This window comes from Pristiophorus japonicus, chromosome 20, assembly GCF_044704955.1.
Source record: "Pristiophorus japonicus isolate sPriJap1 chromosome 20, sPriJap1.hap1, whole genome shotgun sequence".
NCBI lineage: Eukaryota > Metazoa > Chordata > Chondrichthyes > Pristiophoridae > Pristiophorus > Pristiophorus japonicus.
The window spans coordinates 96,222,359-96,244,212 of NC_091996.1; the positions used below are offsets into that span (position 1 = coordinate 96,222,359).

Consider the following 21,854-nt stretch of genomic DNA (forward strand, 5'->3'; position numbering starts at 1 on the left):
CAATTTGGAAAGTGCTGTTGGTGGATGTTGATAAAGTGAGCTGCCTCCACAGTTGAACAGCCTGCCAACACTCACTGTTTGGGCTCACTTATGTCGAATAGCAGGTGCCTGAGCCTTTGGAGGAAGAAATTGTTTGTTTTTTTAAAAAGATTAGAATTCAGCCCCTGGGGTTAACGGTGCCTTCTAAACTCCCAACTTTTCACTTCCCAGCTGCTCCAACCTTTCAGGATCAATGAACCACAAGCATAAAGCTCTACGGGAGAAAGCTCGGGGAGGTAGAGTGGGATAGGGCCAGTTACCACAACAAACACAGTCAGCACACGCTCTAACCTTTCTGCCACGGGGCTGCACCACACAATACTTACGATTTCAACCCAGACGTTTGTGGTAAGTGTCTCCTCCTTTTCATTCTGTTTGGGAATAATTAAAACAAATGTCACTCTGTGTGTGTGAAGTGTTGGTGAACGTTTCTGGAAGGAAACTGAGCACATTGGCTCATGCTCTCTTAGTAGAATCAGGGAATTCATGGACCATCTCTACACTGTCAGATACTCCATGGACCATCTCTACACTGCCAGATACTCCATGGACCATCTCTACACTGCCAGATACTTCATGGACCATCTCTACACTGCCAGATACTCCATGGACCATCTCTACACTGCCAGATACTCCATGGACTATCTCTACACTGTCAGATACTCCATGGACCATCTCTACACTGTCAGATACTCCATGGACCATCTCTACACTGCCAGATACTCCATGGACCATCTCTACACTGTCAGATACTCCATGGACCATCTCTACACTGCCAGATACTCCATGGACCATCTCTACACTGTCAGATACTCCATGGACCATCTCTACACTGTCAGATACTCCATGGACCATCTCTACACTGTCAGATACTCCATGGACCATCTCTACACTGCCAGATACTTCATGGACCATCTCTACACTGTCAGATACTCCATGGACCATCTCTACACTGCCAGATACTCCATGGACCATCTCTACACTGTCAGATACTCCATGGACCATCTCTACACTGCCAGATACTCCATGGACCATCTCTACACTGTCAGATACTCCATGGACCATCTCTACACTGCCAGATACTCCATGGACCATCTCTACACTGTCAGATACTCCATGGACCATCTCTACACTGTCAGATACTCCATGGACCATCTCTACACTGTCAGATACTCCATGGACCATCTCTACACTGTCAGATACTCCATGGACCATCTCTACACTGTCAGATACTCCATGGACCATCTCTACACTGTCAGATACTCCATGGACCATCTCTACACTGCTAGATACTCCATGGACCATCTCTACACTGTCAGATACTCCATGGACCATCTCTACACTGTCAGATACTTCATGGACCATCTCTACACTGTCAGATACTCCATGGACCATCTCTACACTGTCAGATACTCCATGGACCATCTCTACACTGTCAGATACTTCATGGACCATCTCTACACTGTCAGATACTCCATGGACCATCTCTACACTGTCAGATACTCCATGGACCATCTCAACACTGTCAGATACTCCATGGACCATCTCTACACTGCCAGATACTCCATGGACCATCTCTACACTGTCAGATACTCCATGGACCATCTCTACACTGTCAGATACTCCATGGACCATCTCTACACTGCCAGATACTTCATGGACCATCTCTACACTGTCAGATACTCCATGGACCATCTCTACACTGTCAGATACGCCATGGACCATCTCTACACTGCCAGATACTCCATGGACCATCTCTACACTGTCAGATACTCCATGGACCATCTCTACACTGTCAGATACTCCATGGACCATCTCTACACTGTCAGATACTTCATGGACCATCTCTACACTGTCAGATACTCCATGGACCATCTCTACACTGTCAGATACTCCATGGACCATCTCTACACTGTCAGATACGCCATGGACCATCTCTACACTGCCAGATACTCCATGGACCATCTCTACACTGTCAGATACTCCATGGACCATCTCTACACTGTCAGATACTCCATGGACCATCTCTACACTGTCAGATACTCCATGGACCATCTCTACACTGTCAGATACTCCATGGACCATCTCTACACTGTCAGATACTCCATGGACCATCTCTACACTGCTAGATACTCCACGGACCATCTCTACACTGTCAGATACTCCATGGACCATCTCTACGCTGTCAGATACTCCATGGACCATCTCAACACTGTCAGATACTCCATGGACCATCTCTACACTGCCAGATACTCCATGGACCATCTCTACACTGTCAGATACTCCATGGACCATCTCTACACTGTCAGATACTCCATGGACCATCTCTACACTGCCAGATACTTCATGGACCATCTCTACACTGTCAGATACTCCATGGACCATCTCTACACTGTCAGATACTCCATGGACCATCTCTACACTGTCAGATACTCCATGGACCATCTCTACACTGTCAGATACTCCATGGACCATCTCTACACTGCCAGATACTTCATGGACCATCTCTACACTGTCAGATACTCCATGGACCATCTCTACACTGTCCGATACTCCATGGACCATCTCTACACTGTCAGATACTCCATGGACCATCTCTACACTGCCAGATACTCCATGGACCATCTCTACACTGTCAGATACTCCATGGACCATCTCTACACTGCCAGATACTCCATGGACCATCTCTACACTGTCAGATACTTCATGGACCATCTCTACACTGTCAGATACTCCATGGACCATCTCTACACTGTCAGATACTCCATGGACCATGTCTACACTGCCAGATACTTCATGGACCATCTCTACACTGTCAGATACTCCATGGACCATCTCTACACTGTCAGATACTCCATGGACCATCTCTACACTGTCAGATACTCCATGGACCATCTCTACACTGCCAGATACTTCATGGACCATCTCTACACTGTCAGATACTCCATGGACCATCTCTACACTGCCAGATACTCCATGGACCATCTCTACACTGTCAGATACTCCATGGACCATCTCTACACTGTCAGATACTCCATGGACCATCTCTACACTGTCAGATACTCCATGGACCATCTCTACACTGCCAGATACTCCATGGACCATCTCTACACTGTCAGATACTCCATGGACCATCTCTACACTGTCAGATACTCCATGGACCATCTCTACACTGTCAGATACTCCATGGACCATCTCTACACTGTCAGATACTCCATGGACCATCTCTACACTGTCAGATACTCCATGGACCATCTCTACACTGTCAGATACTCCATGGACCATCTCTACACTGTCAGATACTCCATGGACCATCTCTACACTGCCAGATACTCCATGGACCATCTCTACATTGTCAGATACTCCATGGACCATCTCTACACTGTCAGATACTCCATGGACCATCTATACACTGTCAGATACTCCATGGACCATCTCTACACTGTCAGATACTTCATGGACCATCTCTACACTGTCAGATACTCCATGGACCATCTCTACACTGTCAGATACTCCATGGACCATCTCTACACTGTCAGATACTCCATGGACCATCTCTACACTGCCAGATACTTCATGGACCATCTCTACACTGTCAGATACTCCATGGACCATCTCTACACTGTCAGATACTTCATGGACCATCTCTACACTGCCAGATACTCCATGGACCATCTCTACACTGTCAGATACTCCATGGACCATCTCTACACTGTCAGATACTCCATGGACCATCTCTACACTGCCAGATACTTCATGGACCATCTCTACACTGCCAGATACTCCATGGACCATCTCTACACTGTCAGATACTCCATGGACCATCTCTACACTGTCAGATACTCCATGGACCATCTCTACACTGCCAGATACTCCATGGACCATCTCTACACTGTCAGATACTTCATGGACCATCTCTACACTGTCAGATACTCCATGGACCATCTCTACACTGCCAGATACTTCATGGACCATCTCTACACTGTCAGATACTCCATGGACCATCTCTACACTGCCAGATACTCCATGGACCAGCTCTACACTGTCAGATACTCCATGGACCATCTCTACATTGTCAGATACTCCATGGACCATCTCTACACTGTCAGATACTCCATGGACCATCTCTACACTGTCAGATACTCCATGGACCATCTCTACACTGCCAGATACTCCATGGACCATCTCTACACTGCCAGATACTCCATGGACCATCTCTACACTGTCAGATACTCCATGGACCATCTCTACACTGTCAGATACTTCATGGACCATCTCTACACTGTCAGATACTCCATGGACCATCTCTACACTGCCAGATACTCCATGGACCATCTCTACACTGTCAGATACTCCATGGACCATCTCTACACTGTCAGATACTCCATGGACCATCTCTACACTGTCAGATACTTCATGGACCATCTCTACACTGCCAGATACTCCATGGACCATCTCTACACTGTCAGATACTCCATGGACCATCTCTACACTGTCAGATACTCCATGGACCATCTCTACACTGCCAGATACTCCATGGACCATCTCTACACTGTCAGATACTCCATGGACCATCTCTACACTGTCAGATACTTCATGGACCATCTCTACACTGTCAGATACTCCATGGACCATCTCTACACTGTCAGATACTCCATGGACCATCTCTACACTGTCAGATACTTCATGGACCATCTCTACACTGTCAGATACTCCATGGACCATCTCTACACTGTCAGATACTTCATGGACCATCTCTACACTGTCAGATACTTCATGGACCATCTCTACACTGTCAGATACTCCATGGACCATCTCTACACTGTCAGATACTTCATGGACCATCTCTACACTGTCAGATACTCCATGGACCATCTCTACACTGTCAGATACTCCATGTACCATCTCTACACTGTCAGATACTCCATGTACCATCTCTACACTGTCAGATACTCCATGGACCATCTCTACACTGTCAGATACTCCATGGACCATCTCTACACTGTCAGATACTTCATGGACCATCTCTACACTGTCAGATACTCCATGGACCATCTCTACACTGTCAGATACTCCATGGACCATCTCTACACTGTCAGATACTCCATGGACCATCTCTACACTGTCAGATACTCCATGGACCATCTCTACACTGTCAGATACTTCATGGACCATCTCTACACTGTCAGATACTTCATGGACCATCTCTACACTGTCAGATACTCCATGGACCATCTCTACACTGTCAGATACTTCATGGACCATCTCTACACTGTCAGATACTCCATGGACCATCTCTACACTGTCAGATACTCCATGGACCATCTCTACACTGTCAGATACTTCATGGACCATCTCTACACTGTCAGATACTCCATGGACCATCTCTACACTGTCAGATACTCCATGGACCATCTCTACACTGTCAGATACTCCATGGACCATCTCTACACTGCCAGATACTCCATGGACCATCTCTACACTGTCAGATACTCCATGGACCATCTCTACACTGTCAGATACTCCATGTACCATCTCTACACTGTCAGATACTCCATGTACCATCTCTACACTGTCAGATACTCCATGGACCATCTCTACACTGTCAGATACTCCATGGACCATCTCTACACTGTCAGATACTTCATGGACCATCTCTACACTGTCAGATACTCCATGGACCATCTCTACACTGTCAGATACTCCATGGACCATCTCTACACTGTCAGATACTCCATGGACCATCTCTACACTGTCAGATACTCCATGGACCATCTCTACACTGTCAGATACTTCATGGACCATCTCTACACTGTCAGATACTTCATGGACCATCTCTACACTGTCAGATACTCCATGGACCATCTCTACACTGTCAGATACTTCATGGACCATCTCTACACTGTCAGATACTCCATGGACCATCTCTACACTGTCAGATACTCCATGGACCATCTCTACACTGCCAGATACTCCATGGACCATCTCTACACTGTCAGATACTCCATGGACCATCTCTACACTGCCAGATACTCCATGGACCATCTCTACACTGTCAGATACTCCATGGACCATCTCTACACTGTCAGATACTTCATGGACCATCTCTACACTGTCAGATACTCCATGGACCATCTCTACACTGTCAGATACTTCATGGACCATCTCTACACTGTCAGATACTCCATGGACCATCTCTACACTGTCAGATACTCCATGGACCATCTCTACACTGTCAGATACTTCATGGACCATCTCTACACTGTCAGATACTCCATGGACCATCTCTACACTGTCAGATACTCCATGGACCATCTCTACACTGCCAGATACTCCATGGACCATCTCTACACTGTCAGATACTCCATGGACCATCTCTACACTGTCAGATACTTCATGGACCATCTCTACACTGTCAGATACTTCATGGACCATCTCTACACTGCCAGATACTCCATGGACCATCTCTACACTGTCAGATACTCCATGGACCATCTCTACACTGTCAGATACTCCATGGACCATCTCTACACTGTCAGATACTCCATGGACCATCTCTACACTGTCAGATACTCCATGGACCATCTCTACACTGTCAGATACTCCATGGACCATCTCTACACTTTCAGTTCTATTCACTGGTGGTTGAGCGGCAGGGGTAAAGGTGTTGGATTTAATTGACATGGTTGGGTCGATCACTTGACGTGTTAAGTGAGTTGATTCGGTTGTCTGGGGGGACACCTCCACTGTAGATGCCCCACGATTGCAATGCAAAGAGCTGAGCATTCTCTCATTCATTCAAACACCCTGACACTTTTGGCGCCTCAATGCAGTTGCAACGAATTTTCTTACCAATGAGATGAGATTAGTCAGCGTAAGTTTCAGGGTCACGTCGATGATATCTCCGTAGAACTTTGCTGGCCGGATACGCTTGTCATAATTGGTCATCAGCTTATCGAAGACTTTCCCTTCTTCATTCGAACTGGCTATAAGTGAATTAAGAGATTATTCTGTTTCAGATGTCCAGTATCTCCAGTATCTTGCCTTGATGTTAGAGATTAAGGGGGGGGGGGGGGGGTAACAGCCATGAGGTGTGATAGCCTGCACCAGGCGCGGACGTCCCGCCCCGCTCGCGATATTGGGGTTACTGCCCCCCCCCCAGAGAAATTCTACCGCAAAATAACGCTCGCCACTTCCTCTGTGGGGGCGCGAGCAGGTCGGAAGGTATCCGAGAGGGGCGCAGCACTACACGTTTCCAGCATTACAACAGCGACAGCACTTCAAAAAGTACTTCATTGGCTGTAAAGGCAAAGTGCTTTGGAACGTCCTGTGGTGGGGAAAGGTGCTCTATAAATGCAAGTTAGTTCTTCATTCCTGTACGTGACTTGAGTAAACATTATAGATAAACTAAATCCAAAGCAAGGAAAACCTTGAAAGTAAGTCAAGGGGACACAGGTTCAAATTGGTGGAAGAGAATCCTACAGACAATACCAGGAACAAAGGCTTCTCAGGGTCGTGCAGTGGAGATGGAAACCTAGGAGTCGATTTCGAGATATTGGGATGCTGTGAGGGGGTAGGGGAAAGTCTGTTTTGTTAGATAGTGGAGTTAAAATGTGGCCTTCCTCATCTGCCTTTATCGTGTGATCTTGTGAAAGGTGACTCTCATTTCTGAATGTTCGCGGGTCTATATTTGTTGTGTGTTCCTCACGGGGTTGAAATAGAATCGAAGCACTGCCATTAAAAATAGCCCACCGTCAGTCGATGTTAATGTTGGCAGGTCACCACGACCAGGCCCAGAGGCCACAACTGAAGAGACTTCATTCACAGACGGATCCACGGTGAGTAAGGAGAGGAAGCCCATGTGTTCCAGTGGTGCCAGGAGCCATCGCAGAGGCCTCCCAACCCAGACACGCTGCTCCTGGGAGTCAGCCGTCATCTGTATTTTCTTATTCTCAGCCTCGTTTTCCAAACCCTCCATGGCCCTCGCCCCTCCCTATCTCTGTAATCTCCTCCAGCCCCACAACCCCCCGAGATCTCTGCGCTCCTCTAATTCTGCCCTCCTGACCATCCCTGATTATAATCGCTCCACCATCGGTGGCCGTGCCTTCTGTTGCCTTTGCCCCAAGCTCTGGAACTCCCTCCCTAAACCTCTCCACCTCTCTCTCCTCCTTTAAGACGTTCCTTAAAACCGCCCTCGTTCACCAAGCTCTGCCCTAATAATTTCTTCTGTGGCTCGGTGTCAAATGTTGTTTTATAACACTCCACTGAAGCACCTTGGGGCGTTTTAGAACATGAAAGGTATTTTGTTGTTGAATGGCCTCCGATGTTCTTTGTGTCTCTCGGTCGCTGCCTATGGCCTGCAATGAAGCCGTACCACACTGGGAGGTGACAAGGCTACAGTTCAGTGTTGGTCCCATTGCTATTCCTGGGTAAAGGAATGCTATCAGGGGGCAGGGTTAGTTCAACTTTTATGTAGCAAGTGAAAGGACCCCCTTCAAGTACGATAGTTGGTCCCCGATTTGGAAGTGAGATGCACCCTCGCCTCTGAGTCAGAAGATGGTGGGTTCAAATCCCACTCCAGAAACTTCAGCACATAAATCTAGGCCGAAGCTCCCAATGCAGTACTGAGGGAGTGCCGCACTGTCGGAGGGTCAGTACTGAGGGAGCGCCGCACTGTCGGAGGGTCAGTACTGAGGGAGCGCCGCACTGTCGGAGGGGCAGTACTGAGGGAGCGCCGCACTGTCGGAGGGGCAGTACTGAGGGAGCGCCGCACTGTCGGAGGGTCAGTACTGAGGGAGTGCCGCACTGTCGGAGGGGCAGTACTGAGAGAGTGCCGCACTGTCGGAGAGGCAGCACTGAGGAAGCGCCGCACTGTCGGAGGGTCAGTACTGAGGGAGCGCCGCACTGTCGGAGGGGCAGTACTGAGGGAGTGCCGCACTGTCGGAGGGGCAGTACTGAGGGAGCGCCGCACTGTCGGAGGGGCAGTACTGAGGGAGCGCCGCACTGTCGGAGGGTCAGTACTGAGGGAGAGCCGCACTGTCGGAGGGACAGTACTGAGGGAGTGCCGCACTGTCGGAGGGACAGTACTGAGGGAGCGCCGCACTGTCGGAGGGGCAGTACTGAGGGAGAGCCGCACTGTCGGAGGGGCAGTACTGAGGGAGCGCCGCACTGTCGGAGGGGCAGTATTGAGGGAGCGCCCACACTGTCAAAGGGGCAGTACTGAGGGAGCGCCGCACTGTCGATGGGGCAGTACTGAGGGAGTGCCGCACTGTCGGAGGGGCAGTACTGAGGGAGTGCCGCACTGTCGGAGGGTCAGTACTGAGGGAGCGCCGCACTGTCGGAGGGGCGGTACTGAGGGAGCGCTGCACTGTTGGAGGAGCAGTTTTTTCCCAAAAATATACTTTATTAATTTAAAATTTTCACAATACATTGGAAAATAGCTCAGTACCTTGCGGTCAACAACTCCATACAATTTGTTTGGATGCTGACAGCAGTTCCATACAATACACTCGCGTGCATTTCATTTCAAGGTACAGTGTAGTACAATCTGTAAATCACGTTACAGGTAGCACTGTGCAGATGAAAGTAATACACGGAACGGATGGGGATACATTTACATTTCTTTACTAGTTACTAAACAGTGCAGAGACTTTCATTATACACGGCACAACACAGGTGTGTCTCAGTACATGGTGCTCGATGTATACAAGCAGATTAACAAGTACAGGCCGAGGGGGGTCTGATTCCAGCCCCTGGGTTTACCGTGATGGAGGGGCCTTAAACTCTGGCCCTTCCCCATCGTGCCTTTGGGGGCGACTGCACCAACCTTTAGTGCATCCCTCAGCACGTAATCCTGGACTTTGGATTGTGTCAGTCTGCAACACTCGGCCGTGGACATCTCCTTGCTCTGGGAAGACCAGCAAGTATCGGGAAGACCAAAGTACTGAGGGAGCGCCGCACTGTCGGAGGTGCCGTACTGAGGGAGCGCCTCACTGTTGGAGGGGCAGTACTGAGGGAGCCCCGCACTGTCGGAGGGGCAGTACTGAGGGAGTGCCGCACTGTCGGAGGGGCAGTACTGAGGGAGCACAGCACTGTCGGAGGGTCAGAACTGAGGGAGTGCCGCACTGTCGGAGGGGCAGTACTGAGGGAGTGCCGCACTGTCGGAGGGTCAGTACTGAGGGAATGCTGCACTGTCGGAGGGTCAGTACTGAGGGAGCGCCGCACTGTCGGAGGGGCAGTACTGAGGGAGCGCCGCAGTGTCGGAGGGGCAGTACTGAGGGAGCCCCGCACTGTCGGAGGGGCAGTACTGAGGGAGCTCCGCACTGTCGGAGGGGCAGTACTGAGGGAGGGCCGCACTGTCGGAGGGGCAGTACTGAGGGAGTGCCGCACTGTCGGAGGGGCAGTACTGAGGAAGCGCCGCACTGTCGGAGGGGCAGTACTGAGGGAGTGCCGCACTGTCAGAGGGGCAGTACTGAGGGAGTGCCGCACTGTAGGAGGGGCAGTACTGAGGGAGTGCCGCACTGTGGGAGGGGCAGTACTGAGGGAGTGCCGCACTGTCGGAGGGGCAGTACTGAGGGAGTGCCGCACTGTAGGAGGGGCAGTACTGAGCGAGTGCCGCACTGTCGGAGGGGCAGTACTGAGGGAGTGCCGCACTGTCGGAGGTGCCGCCTTTCGGATGAAATGTTAAACCGAGGCCCCGTCTGCTCTCTCAGGTGGATGTAAAAGATCCCAGGGCACTATTTCGAAGAAGAGCAGGGGAGTTATCCCCGGTGACCTGGGGCCAATATTTAGCCCTCAACCAACATAACAAAAAAACAGATTATCCGGTCATTATCACATTGCTGTGTGTGGGAGCTTGCTGTGCGCAAATTAGCGTTTCCCACATTACAACACTGACTACACTCCAAAAGTACTTCATTGGTTCTAAAGTGCTTTGAAATGTCCGATGGTGGTGAAAGGTGTTATATAAATGCCAGTCTTTCTTTCAAACAGCTGGTCACTGTTAGGAGGGCATTGGGTCAACCGTGAGCCACCAAACTGCTGCGCAGCCTCTTTAATGAGTGCATTTTAAGCGGCAATCTGCTGTGTAACGGCCATTGCTACGCTGGCTTCACCTCCTTTACCAAGATGGCGCCCTCACGCTAAACGCGAGCTAAACCGCCATTTTTAGTTTTAAGACACACATCTTGGCCGCCCCTTCAACGCCTAAAGTATTCGCTGAACATCGGCCCCCGTGTATCTTTCCTGTCTCTCTGTATATCATCCGCCCACCAATACCTTCCGGGAACCGGCCTGGGATTTTAATTTCCGGTCTACGTACCCTCCGCCGGAAAAAAAAGTGCAGGAATTTAAAAAACCCATCCAGAAATAAACACGCAACTCCTATTTCAAACGTTGAAAAATTAACGACAACAACAACAACAACAACATGTATTTATATAGTGCCTTTAACGTGAAACGTCCCACGGTGCTTCACAGGAGTGTTTTAAGACAAAACAAGTACATTTGACACCAAGCCACATAAGGTGAAATTAGCGCAGGTGACCAAAAGCTGGGTCACAGAGGTCGGTTTTAAGGAGTCTTGAAGGAGGAGAGAGAGGCGGAGAGGTTGAGGGAGGGAGTTCTAGAGCTTGGGGCCCAGGCAACAGAAGGCATGGCCACCGATGGTGGAGCGATTATAATCAGGGATGGTCAGGAGCGCAGAATTAGAGGAGTGCAGAGATCTCGGGGGGTTGTGGGGCTGGAGGGGATTCCAGAGATAGGGAGGGGCGAGGGTCATGGAGGGATTTATAAACAAGGATGAGAATTTTGAAATCGAGGCGTTGTTTAACCGGGAGCCAATGTAGGTCAGTGAGCACAGTGGGTGATGGGTGAGCGAGACTTGGTGCGAGTCAGAACACGGGGCAGTGAGCACAGAGGGTGATGGGTGAGTGGAACTCGGTGCGAGTTAGGACACGGGGCACAGGGGGTGATGGGTGAGTGGGACTGGGTGCGAGTTAGGACACGGGACAGCGAGCACAGGGATGATGGGTGAGTGGGACTGGGTGCGAGTTAGGACACGGGGCACAGGGGGTGATGGGTGAGTGGGACTGGGTGCGAGTTAGGACACGGGACAGCGAGCACAGGGATGATGGGTGAGTGGGACTCGGTGCGAGTTAGGACACGGGGCAGCGAGCACAGTGGGTGATGGGTGAGTGGGACTGGGTGTGAGTTAGGACACGGGGCAGCGAGCACAGGGGGTGATGGGTGAGTGGGACTGGGTGCGAGTTAGGACACGGGGCACAGGGGGTGATGGGTGAGTGGGACTCGGTGTGAGTTAGGACACGGGGCAGCGAGCACAGGGGGTGATGGGTGAGCGGGACTCGGTGTGAGTTAGGACACGGGGCAGCGAGCACAGGGGGTGATGGGTGAGCAGGACTCGGTGTGAGTTAGGACACGGGGCAGCGAGCACAGGGGGTGATGGGTGAGCGGGACTCGGTGCGAGTTACGACACGGGACAGCGAGCACAGGGGGTGATGGGTGAGCGGGACTCGGTGTGAGTTAGGACACGGGGCAGCGAGCACAGTGGGTGATGGGTGAGCGGGACTCGGTGCGAGTTAGGACACGGGGTCAGCGAGCACAGGGGGTGATGGGTGAGTGGGACTCGGTGCGAGTTAGGACACGGGGCAGTGAGCACAGGGGGTGATGGGTGAGCAGGACTCGGTGTGAGTTAGGACACGGGGCAGTGAGCACAGGGGGTGATGGGTGAGCAGGACTCGGTGTGAGTTAGGACATGGGGCAGCGAGCACAGGGGGTGATGGGTGAGTGGGACTCGGTGCGAGTTAGGACACGGGGTCAGTGAGCACAGGGGGTGATGGGTGAGCGGGACTCGGTGTGAGTTAGGACACGGGGCAGCGAGCACAGGGGGTGATGGGTGAGTGGAACTCGGTGCGAGTTAGGACACGGGGCAGCCACATTTTGGATGAGCTCGAGTTTACGTAGGAACTAGGAAGAAATAAACAAGAATAATAATTCATTCGAATCCATCGAGTTTCCTTATGTTAAACCGAAGCTTACCTTCGAAGACCAAGCACAGGATCAGGAGGAGTGGCAGGGCCATGGTGAGTGTTCACGGGCCTTCGCGAGTGAGCAGCACTGCTTGCGATGTGGGGTTATTTTTGGGTCCCCGGGTAGTGCTGGGTTCCAACTCCTGTGTCGCAGAGCCACAGCTGTCCGATCGCTCAGCAAACACCCTCTGTGGATGCCAGCTGCTGGATTAACCCTTCCCCGCCCGGGATACTCTGTCCGTCCGGGGGACAGCTGCCCGTGCCCTCCCTGGGGGGAAGCAGTGGAGCCGGAAGAGTCGTGTTTAACCTTTGTCAGTGTCGGGGTGTCACTCTCTCACCTCTGAGTCAGAAGGTCGTGGGTTCAAGTCCAACTCCAGGGACCAGACCACAAAATATCTAGGCTGACATTCTCAGTGCAGTACTGAGGGAGCGCCGCACTGTCGGAGGGGCAGTACTGAGGGAGCGCCGCACTGTCGGAGGGGCAGTACTGAGGGAGCGCCGCACTGTCGGAGGGGCAGTACTGAGGGAGCGCCGCACTGTCGGAGGGGCAGTACTGAGGGAGCGCCGCACTGTCGGAGGGGCAGTACTGAGGGAGCGCCGCACTGTCGGAGGGGCAGTACTGAGGGAGCGCCGCACTGTTGGAGGGGCAGTACTGAGGGAGCGCCACACTGTCGGAGGGGCAGTACTGAGGGAGCGCCGCACTGTCGGAGGGGCAGTGCTGAGGGAGCGCTGCACTGTCGGAGGGGCAGTACTGAGGGAGCGCCGCACTGTCGGAGGGGCAGTACTGAGGGAGCGCCGCACTGTCGGAGGGGCAGTACTGAGGGAGCGCCGCACTGTCGGAGGGGCAGTACTGAGGGAGCGCCGCACTGTCGGAGGGGCAGTACTGAGGAAGCGCCGCACTGTCGGAGGGGCAGTACTGAGGGAGCGCCGCACTGTCGGAGGGGCAGTGCTGAGGGAGTGACGCACTGTCGGAGGGGCAGTGCTGAGGGAGTGACACACTGTCGGAGGGGCAGTGCTGAGGGAGTGACACACTGTCGGAGGGGCAGTACTGAGGGAACGCCGCACTGTCGGAGGGGCAGTACTGAGGGAGTGCCGCACTGTCGGAGGGGCAGTACTGAGGGAGCTCCGCACTGTCGGAGGGGCGGTACTGAGGGAGCGCCGCACTGTCGGAGGGGCGGTACTGAGGGATTGCTGTACTGTCGGAGGGGCAGTGCTGAGGGAGTGCCGCACTGTCGGAGGGGCAGTGCTGAGGGATTGTTGTACTGTCGGAGGGGCAGTGCTGAGGGAGTGACGCACTGTCGGAGGGGCAGTGCTGAGGGAGTGACGCACTGTCGGAGGGGCAGTGCTGAGGGAGTGATACACTGTCGGAGGGGCAGTGCTGAGGGAGTGACGCACTGTCGGAGGGGCAGTGCTGAGGGAGTGACGCACTGTCGGAGGGGCAGTGCTGAGAGAGTGACGCACTGTCGGAGGGGCAGTGCTGAGGGAGTGACACACTGTCGGAGGGGCAGTACTGAGGGAACGCTGCACTGCCTGAGGTGCCGTCTTTCGGATGAGACCCTGTCTGCTCTCAGGTGGATGTAAAAGATCCCAGGGCACTATTTGGAAGAAGAGCAGGGGAGTTCTCCCCGGTGTCCTGGGGCCAATATTTATCCCTCAATCAACATAACAAAAAGACAGATGATTTACTCATTATCACATTGCTGTTTGTGGGAGCTTGCTGTGCACGTTGGTCGCCGCATTTCCCACATTACAACAGTGACCCCACTTCAAAAAAGCACTTCATTGGCTGTAGAGCGTTTGGGACGTCCAGTGGTCGTGAAAGGTGCTATATAAATGCAAGTCCACTGTTGGGATGAGAAAACACAGCCAAAGTTGCCAGCTCTGCTGGAGAATGTGTGTGTATTCAAACACTGGGTGAGAACAAGGGTTGGGCTTGGATCTGATGGTCTTGAGCCCGCCAAGGCTCACACACACAGAATGGGGATGGTACTGCAACCACTTTGCCCAGGCAGGAATCCAGCAAACTTTTTCACACTTACTGTGCAACAGCACCCTGGTGTGGCGATGGTGTGCATACTGCAGCATCAAGCTTAACTTTCGGAAAAAGTGAACACTTGCCTTTATATAGTGCATTTAATGTAGGAAAAAACAAGGCACTTCACAGGAATGTTATCAGACAAAATTTAACACCGAGCCACATAAGGTGATACTAGGGCAGCTGGGTCAAAGAGGTCGGTTTTAAGGAGCGTCTTGAAGGAGGAGAGAGAGGCGGAGAGGTTTAGGGAGGGAGTTCCAGAGCTTGGGGCCCAGGCAATAGAAGGCACGGCCACCGATGGTGGAGCGATTATAATCGGGGATGCGTGAGAGGCCATAATTGGAGGAGCGCAGACATCTCAGAAGGCTGTAGGGCGAGAGGAGATTACAGAGATAGGGAGGGGCGAGGGCCATGGAGGGATTTGAACACCAGGTTGAGAATTTCAAAGTTGATGTGTTGCTGAGTTGGGAGCCAATGTAGGTCAGCGAGCACAGAGGGTGATGGGTGAGCGGGACTCGGTGCGAGTTAGGACACGGGGCAGTGAGCACAGGGGGTGATGGGTGAGCGGGACTCGGTGCGAGTTAGGACACGGGGCAGCGAGCACAGAGGGTGATGGGTGAGTGGGACTCGGTGCGAGTTAGGACACGGGGCAGCGAGCACAGGGGGTGATGGGTGAGCGGGACTCGGTGTGAGTTAGGACACAGAGCAGCCGAGTTTTGGATGAGCTGAAGTTTATGGAGGGTGGAAGATGGGAGGCCGGCCAGGGGAGCGTTGGAATGGTCGAGTCCAGAGGTGAAGAAACTATGAAGTTTCACTCCATTTCCTACCCAAATTGACTGCCGCGTTTCCCACATTACAACACTGACTACACTTCAAAAAGTACTTCATTAGCTGTAAAGCGCTTTGAGAAGTCTTGAAGTCGTGTAAGGGTACTATATAAACACAAGTTCGCTCTTCTTTATACATCCAAATTCCCCCTAGGGCAGTATAGAATCAGAGAAATCTACAGCACAGGAGGCCATTCGGCCCATCGTGTCCGTGCCGGCCGACCAAGAGCTACCCAGCCTAATCCCACTTTCCAGCTCTGGGTCCGTAGCCCTGCAGGTTACAGCACTTCAGGAGCACATCCAGGTACTTTCTAAATGTGGTGAGGGTTTCTGCCTCTATCACCCTTTCAGGCCGTGAGTTCCAGACCCCCACCACCCTCTGGGTGAAGACATTTCCCCTCAAATCCCCTCTAAACCTCCTACCAACTAATTTAAATCCATGCCCCCTGGTTGTTGACCCCTCTGTTAAAGGTAATAGATCCTTCCTATCCTCTCTATTTCGGCCCCTCATATTTTTATACACCTCAAATAAATCTCCCCTCAGCCTCCTCTGTTTCAAAGAAAACAAACCCAGCCTATCCAATCTTTCCTCATAACTAAAATTCTCCAGTCCAGGCAACATCCTGGTAAATCTCATCTGTAGCATAAGCCACAACTCATGGTCTCGGGCTAAAGGGTCAGCCATTTAGGATGAGGAGGAATTTCTCCACTCAGAGGGTTGCCAATCTTTGGAATTCTCTCCCCCAGAGGATGCTCAGTCGTTAAGTATATTCAAGACAGATCTGGGGATCGGGCGGGAAAGTGGAGTTGAGGTGGAAGATCAGCCGTGATCTCAGTGAATGGCGGAGCAGGCTCGAGAGGCCGAATGGCCGACTCCTGCTCCTTTTTCTTAAGTTCTTAACTCTAGTTCCCCACAGCCCATCCCCTCAGAATAGTCACACCATGGTCTATATAAAGACAGACTTGCATTTCTATAGCACCTTTCACCACCACCGGACATCCCGAAGTGCTTTACAGCCAATGAAGTACTTTTGGAGTGTAGTCACTGTTGTAATGTGGGAAACGCGGCAGCCAATTTGTGCACAGCAAGCTCCCACACACAGCGATGTGATAATGACCAGATCATGTTTTTGTTGTTGATTGAGGGATAAATATTGGCCTCAGGACTCCCCTGCTCTTCTCTGAAATAGTGCCATGGGATCTTTTACGTACTTTTACATTATTCTGAGAGAGAGCAGACAGGGCCTCGGTTTAATGTCTCATCTGAAAGCTGGGGACATGTATGACAAATAAACACTGCCAGCACACAGAGTGTATTACTACATTTATTGTGGAATTTTGAGGCTCACAGTCAGTCGAGGATAAGACTATTCGAAGCCTATTACCGGGCAGTAGCAGATACAGGCGTGTTCTCTTTACAATGTACATCAATGTATTAACCCGTTACTAGTGTCCCACAACTGACCTGCGAATTGAGTCTAGTTGCAAACAAGCCTGTAGTTCCTACGTGATTTGAAGAACGGTAACTCGGGATTCACACAACGGGACCGCATCGTAACTTGTTCGTACGTCGACTCAAAGGTTGGAACTAATTCTGAGGGCCATGACCCGCGCGCGTGTGTGCGTGTGTGTGTGTGTGTGTGTGTGTGTATAAAATCTGGCCCTTTATTCAACCTCTGCGTCCACCTTAGCTTGCAACCTCCTTGATCTGTCGGGGGCAATTTGAACAAAAATAGGAAGTTTATTATGAAAGAAAAGAAAGATACTGCGGATGCTGGAATTCTGCGGGTCAGGCAAGCGTCTGCAGAGAAAGAAACGGATTTAACATTTCGGCTCGACAGCCTTTCGTCAGAAAGAATGAACTTCCATTTCTATAGCGCCTTTCACCACCTCAGGATATCTCAAAGCGCTTTACAGCCAATGAAGTACTTTTTGGAGTGTGGTCAGTGTTGTAATGTGGGAAACGCGGCAGTCAATTCTTACACACAGCGATGTGATAATGACCAGATCATCTGTTTTAGTGATGTTGACTGAGGGATAAATATTGGCCCCAGGGGAGAACGAAATAGTGTCCGAGGGATCTTTTACGTCCACCCGAGGGGGCAGGAAAATAACAAGGGGAAGGATTGTGATACAGTGGTGGGCAGGAGGATTATTAACTCACAGTGACGTCTCTCAGCCCTTCGAGCTGTACTCTACACTCCTGTAACGGCGAGTCTGGCTGATGCAGCTTTGGATCGGAACTCAGTTTCGAATGTCACTCAGTTTCATGGCAGAGATAAATTCTCTTCAATTTAAACCAGGTCCCTTTAAACACAGTGAGGTTCCAATTTAAACCAGGTCCCTTTAAACACAGTGAGGTTCCAATGATTGAGATTAGGACTGGGGGGGGGGGCACAGTCTAAAAATTAGAGCCAGACCTTTCAGGAGTGAAATTAGGAAACACTTCAACACACACAGGGTGGGAGAGGTTTGGAACTGTGTGTCAGCCGTAGCACTCTCACCTCTGAGTCAGGAGGTTGTGGGTTCAAGTCCCACTCCAGGGACCTGAGTACAAAAACATCTAGGCTGACACTCCCAGTGCAGTACTGAGGGAGTGCCACACTGTCGGAGGGGCAGTACTGAGGGAGTGCCACACTGTCGGAGGGGCAGTGCTGAGGGAGCACTGCACTGTCGGAGGGGCAGTACTGAGGGAGTGCCACACTGTCGGAGGGGCAGTACTGAGGGAGCGCCGCACTGTCGGAGGGGCAGTACTGAGAGAGTGCCGTACTGTCGGAGGTGCTGTCTTTCGGGTGAGACGTTAAACCGAGGCCCCGTCTGCTCTCTCAAGTGGACGTAAAAGATTCCATGGCACTATTTCGAAGACGAGCAGGGGAGTTATCCCCGTTGTCCTGGGGCCAATATTTATCCCTCAATCAACATAACAAAAAAAACTGATTATGTGGTCATTATCACATTGCTGTGTGTGGGAGCTTGCTGGGCGCAAATTGGCTGTCGTGTTTCCCACATTACAACAGTGACTACACTCCAAAAGTACTTCATTGGCTGTAAAACGCTTTGAGAGGTCCAGTGGTCGTGAAACATCAGTAAGACAAAGGTCCTCCACCAGCCTGAACTCACCGCACAGCACTGCCCCCCAGTCATCAAGATCCACGGAGCGGCCCTGGACAACGTGGACCATTTCCCATACCTCGGGAGCCTGCTATCAACAAGAGCAGACATCGATGACGAGATCCAACACCGCCTCCAGTGCGCCAGCGCAGCCCCAGAGGAAGAGAGTGTTCGAAGACCAGGCCCCCAAACCTACCACCAAGCCCATGGTCTACAGGGCTGTCGTAATACCCGCCCTCCTGTATGGCTCAGAGACATGGACCATGTACAGTAGACACCTCAAGTCACTGGAGCAATATCACCAACGATGTCTCCGCAAGATCCTGCAAATCCTCTGGGAGGATAGACACACCAACGTTAGCGTCCTCGACCAGGCCAACATCCCCAGCATCGAAGCACTGACCACACTCGACCAGCTCCGCTAGGCAGGGCCACATTGTTCACATGCCCGACACGAGACTCCCAAAGCAAGCGCTCTACTCGGAACTCCTTCATGGCAAACGAGCCAAAGGTGGGCAGAGGAAACGTTACAAGGGACCACCCTCAAAGCCTCCCTGATAAAGTGCAACATCCCCACCGACACCTGGGAGTCCCTGGCCAAAGACTGCCCTAAGTGGAGGAAGTGCATCTGGGAGGGTGCTGAGCACCTCGAGTCTTGTCGCCGAGAGCGTGCAGAAACCAAGCGCAGGCAGCGGAAGGAGCGTGCGGCAAACCAGTCCCACCCTCCCCTTCCCTCAACCACTGTCTGTCCCACCTGTGACAGAGACTGTGGCTCTCGTATTGGACTGTTCAGCCACCTAAGGACTCATGTTAAGATTCCGAAGGACTGCCTATGATGATGATGATGATGGTCGTGAAAGGCGCTATATAAATCCAAGTCTTTCTTGCCACAAAAAGCAATTGATGCTCAATCAATTAATTTTAAATCAGAGATTGGTAGATTCTTGTTAACCAAAGGTATTCAAGGATATGGGGCACAGGTGGATATGTGGAGTTATCACAGATCAGCCCATAATCTCATTGAATGGGGGAACAGGCTCAGGGGCTGAATAGCCTCCTCCTGTTCCCATGATATGCTGCAAATATTTTGTGAGGGTAATTTGTTTTTCATTTCCTTTTCTATCAACATGTGCTCAACGGAAACAGCGTTAGAGCTGGGAAATGAAAAAAATAGCCACTGCCCCATCAAACACTCCCAGGGCAGGTACAGGGGGTTAGATACAGAGTAAAGCTCCCTCTACACTGTCCCATCAAACACTCCCAGGGCAGGTACAGGGGGTTAGATACAGAGTAAAGCTCCCTCTACACTGTCCCATCAAACACTCCCAGGGCAGGTACAGGGGGTTAGATACAGAGTAAAGCTCCCTCTACACTGTCCCATCAAACACTCCCAGGGCAGGTACAGGGGGTTAGATACAGAGTAAAGCTCCCTTTACACTGTCCCCATCAAACACTCCCAGGGCAGGTACAGCACGGGGTTAGATACAGAGTAAAGCTCCCTCTACACTGTCCCATCAAACACTCCCAGGGCAGGTACAGGGGGTTAGTTACAGAGTAAAGCTCCCTCTACACTGTCCCATCAAACACTCCCAGGGCAGGTACAGGGGGTTAGATACAGAGTAAAGCTCCCTCTACACTGTCCCATCAAACACTCTCAGGGCAGGTACAGCACGGGGTTAGATACAGAGTAAAGCTCCCTCTACCCTGTCCCCATCAAACACTCCCAGGGCAGGTACAGGGGGGTTAGATACAGAGTAAAGCTTCCTCTACACTGTCCCATCAGCGTGCCTGAGCTCCAACCTTGGAAGAGCACCCCCACTGCACAGTCTGACAGCGTTCCGTGGCCCACATCACCCGTACTGATGAATTGCCACCTTTGTGACCAGGGCCAGTGAGGGCAGGACTGAGACTGGCTAAACGCATTCATTCACACATTGCTCTTACAGCTCTGGCCGATACGTGACTCCAGTCCCACACTCAACCTGGTTGACTCTTAACTAAGGTGGGCCCAGCAAACACGTAGTTTGTTTCAAAGTGTAACCAGCGGTTAAAGGCGGTGGCGGCCCACCCACAGGGCAGGTAGGGGATGGGCAATAAATGACGGCCTTGCCAACAGCCCAAGAAATTATTTTCAAATTGTAGCACCCCAAATATCAACCTGGTTAAGATCAGCAAATCAAGTCAAATATCAATATCTGAATCAGATATCCAGGCCAAAGCTTCCGGTGTAACAACAACTTGTATTTATGAGGAAGAGAGTGTTCGAAGACCAGACCCTCAAATCTATCACCAAGCTCATGGTCTACAGGGCTGTAGTGATACCCGCCCTCCTGTATGGCTCAGAGACATGGACCATGTACAGCAGACACCTCAAGTCGCTGGAGAAATACCACCAACGATGTCTCCGCAAGATCCTGAAAATCCCCTGGGAGGACAGATGCACCAACGTTAGCGTCCTCGACCAGGCCAACATCCCCAGCATCGAAGCACTGACCACACTCGACCAGCTCCGCTGGGCAGGGCCACATTGTCCGCATGCCAGACACGAGATTCCCAAAGCAAGCGCTCTACTCGGAATTCCTTCACGGCAATCAAGCCAAAGGTGGGCAGAGGAAACGTTACAAGGGACACCCTCAAAGCCTCCCTGATAAAGTGCAACATCCCCACCGACACCTGGGAGTCCCTGGCCAAAGACCAGTCCGCCCTAAGCGGAGGAAGTGCATCCGGGAGGGCGCTGAGCACCTCGAGTCTCGTCGCCGAGAGCATGCAGAAACCAAGCGCAGGCAGCGGAAGGAG

At 51.6% G+C, this 21,854-nt stretch overlaps 3 protein-coding genes across 7 annotated transcripts in view; 1 reads left to right on the top strand and 2 right to left on the bottom strand.

Annotated features, from left to right (window-relative positions):
• Positions 1-13,374, bottom strand: part of chrne (cholinergic receptor, nicotinic, epsilon) — a 42,947-nt gene extending 29,573 nt beyond the window's left edge. Inside the window, exons 1-3 of one of the 4 annotated variants that reach the window (XM_070863222.1) lie at positions 13,096-13,374; positions 6,892-7,025; positions 366-410 (exon numbers count right to left, since the gene is read on the bottom strand). In XM_070863222.1, coding sequence (XP_070719323.1) covers positions 366-410; positions 6,892-7,025; positions 13,096-13,138 — 222 coding nt within the window. In that variant the 5' untranslated portion in view covers positions 13,139-13,374. The remainder of the gene's footprint in view (positions 1-365; positions 411-6,891; positions 7,026-13,095) is intronic. The other 3 variants (XM_070863221.1, XM_070863220.1, XM_070863223.1) reach the window with 3 other exon arrangements.
• Positions 1-21,854, top strand: part of LOC139232721 (eukaryotic translation initiation factor 4E type 2-like) — a 104,446-nt gene that overhangs the window by 78,423 nt on the left and 4,169 nt on the right. The gene's annotated exons all lie outside the window — the stretch shown is intronic.
• LOC139232722 (sperm-egg fusion protein TMEM95-like) overlaps positions 17,267-21,854 on the bottom strand; it is a 140,499-nt gene continuing 135,911 nt past the window's right edge. For both annotated transcript variants that reach the window (XM_070863227.1, XM_070863228.1), the window contains one exon: positions 17,267-17,655. In XM_070863227.1, the coding sequence (XP_070719328.1) occupies positions 17,613-17,655 (43 nt within the window). In that variant the 3' untranslated portion in view covers positions 17,267-17,612. The remainder of the gene's footprint in view (positions 17,656-21,854) is intronic.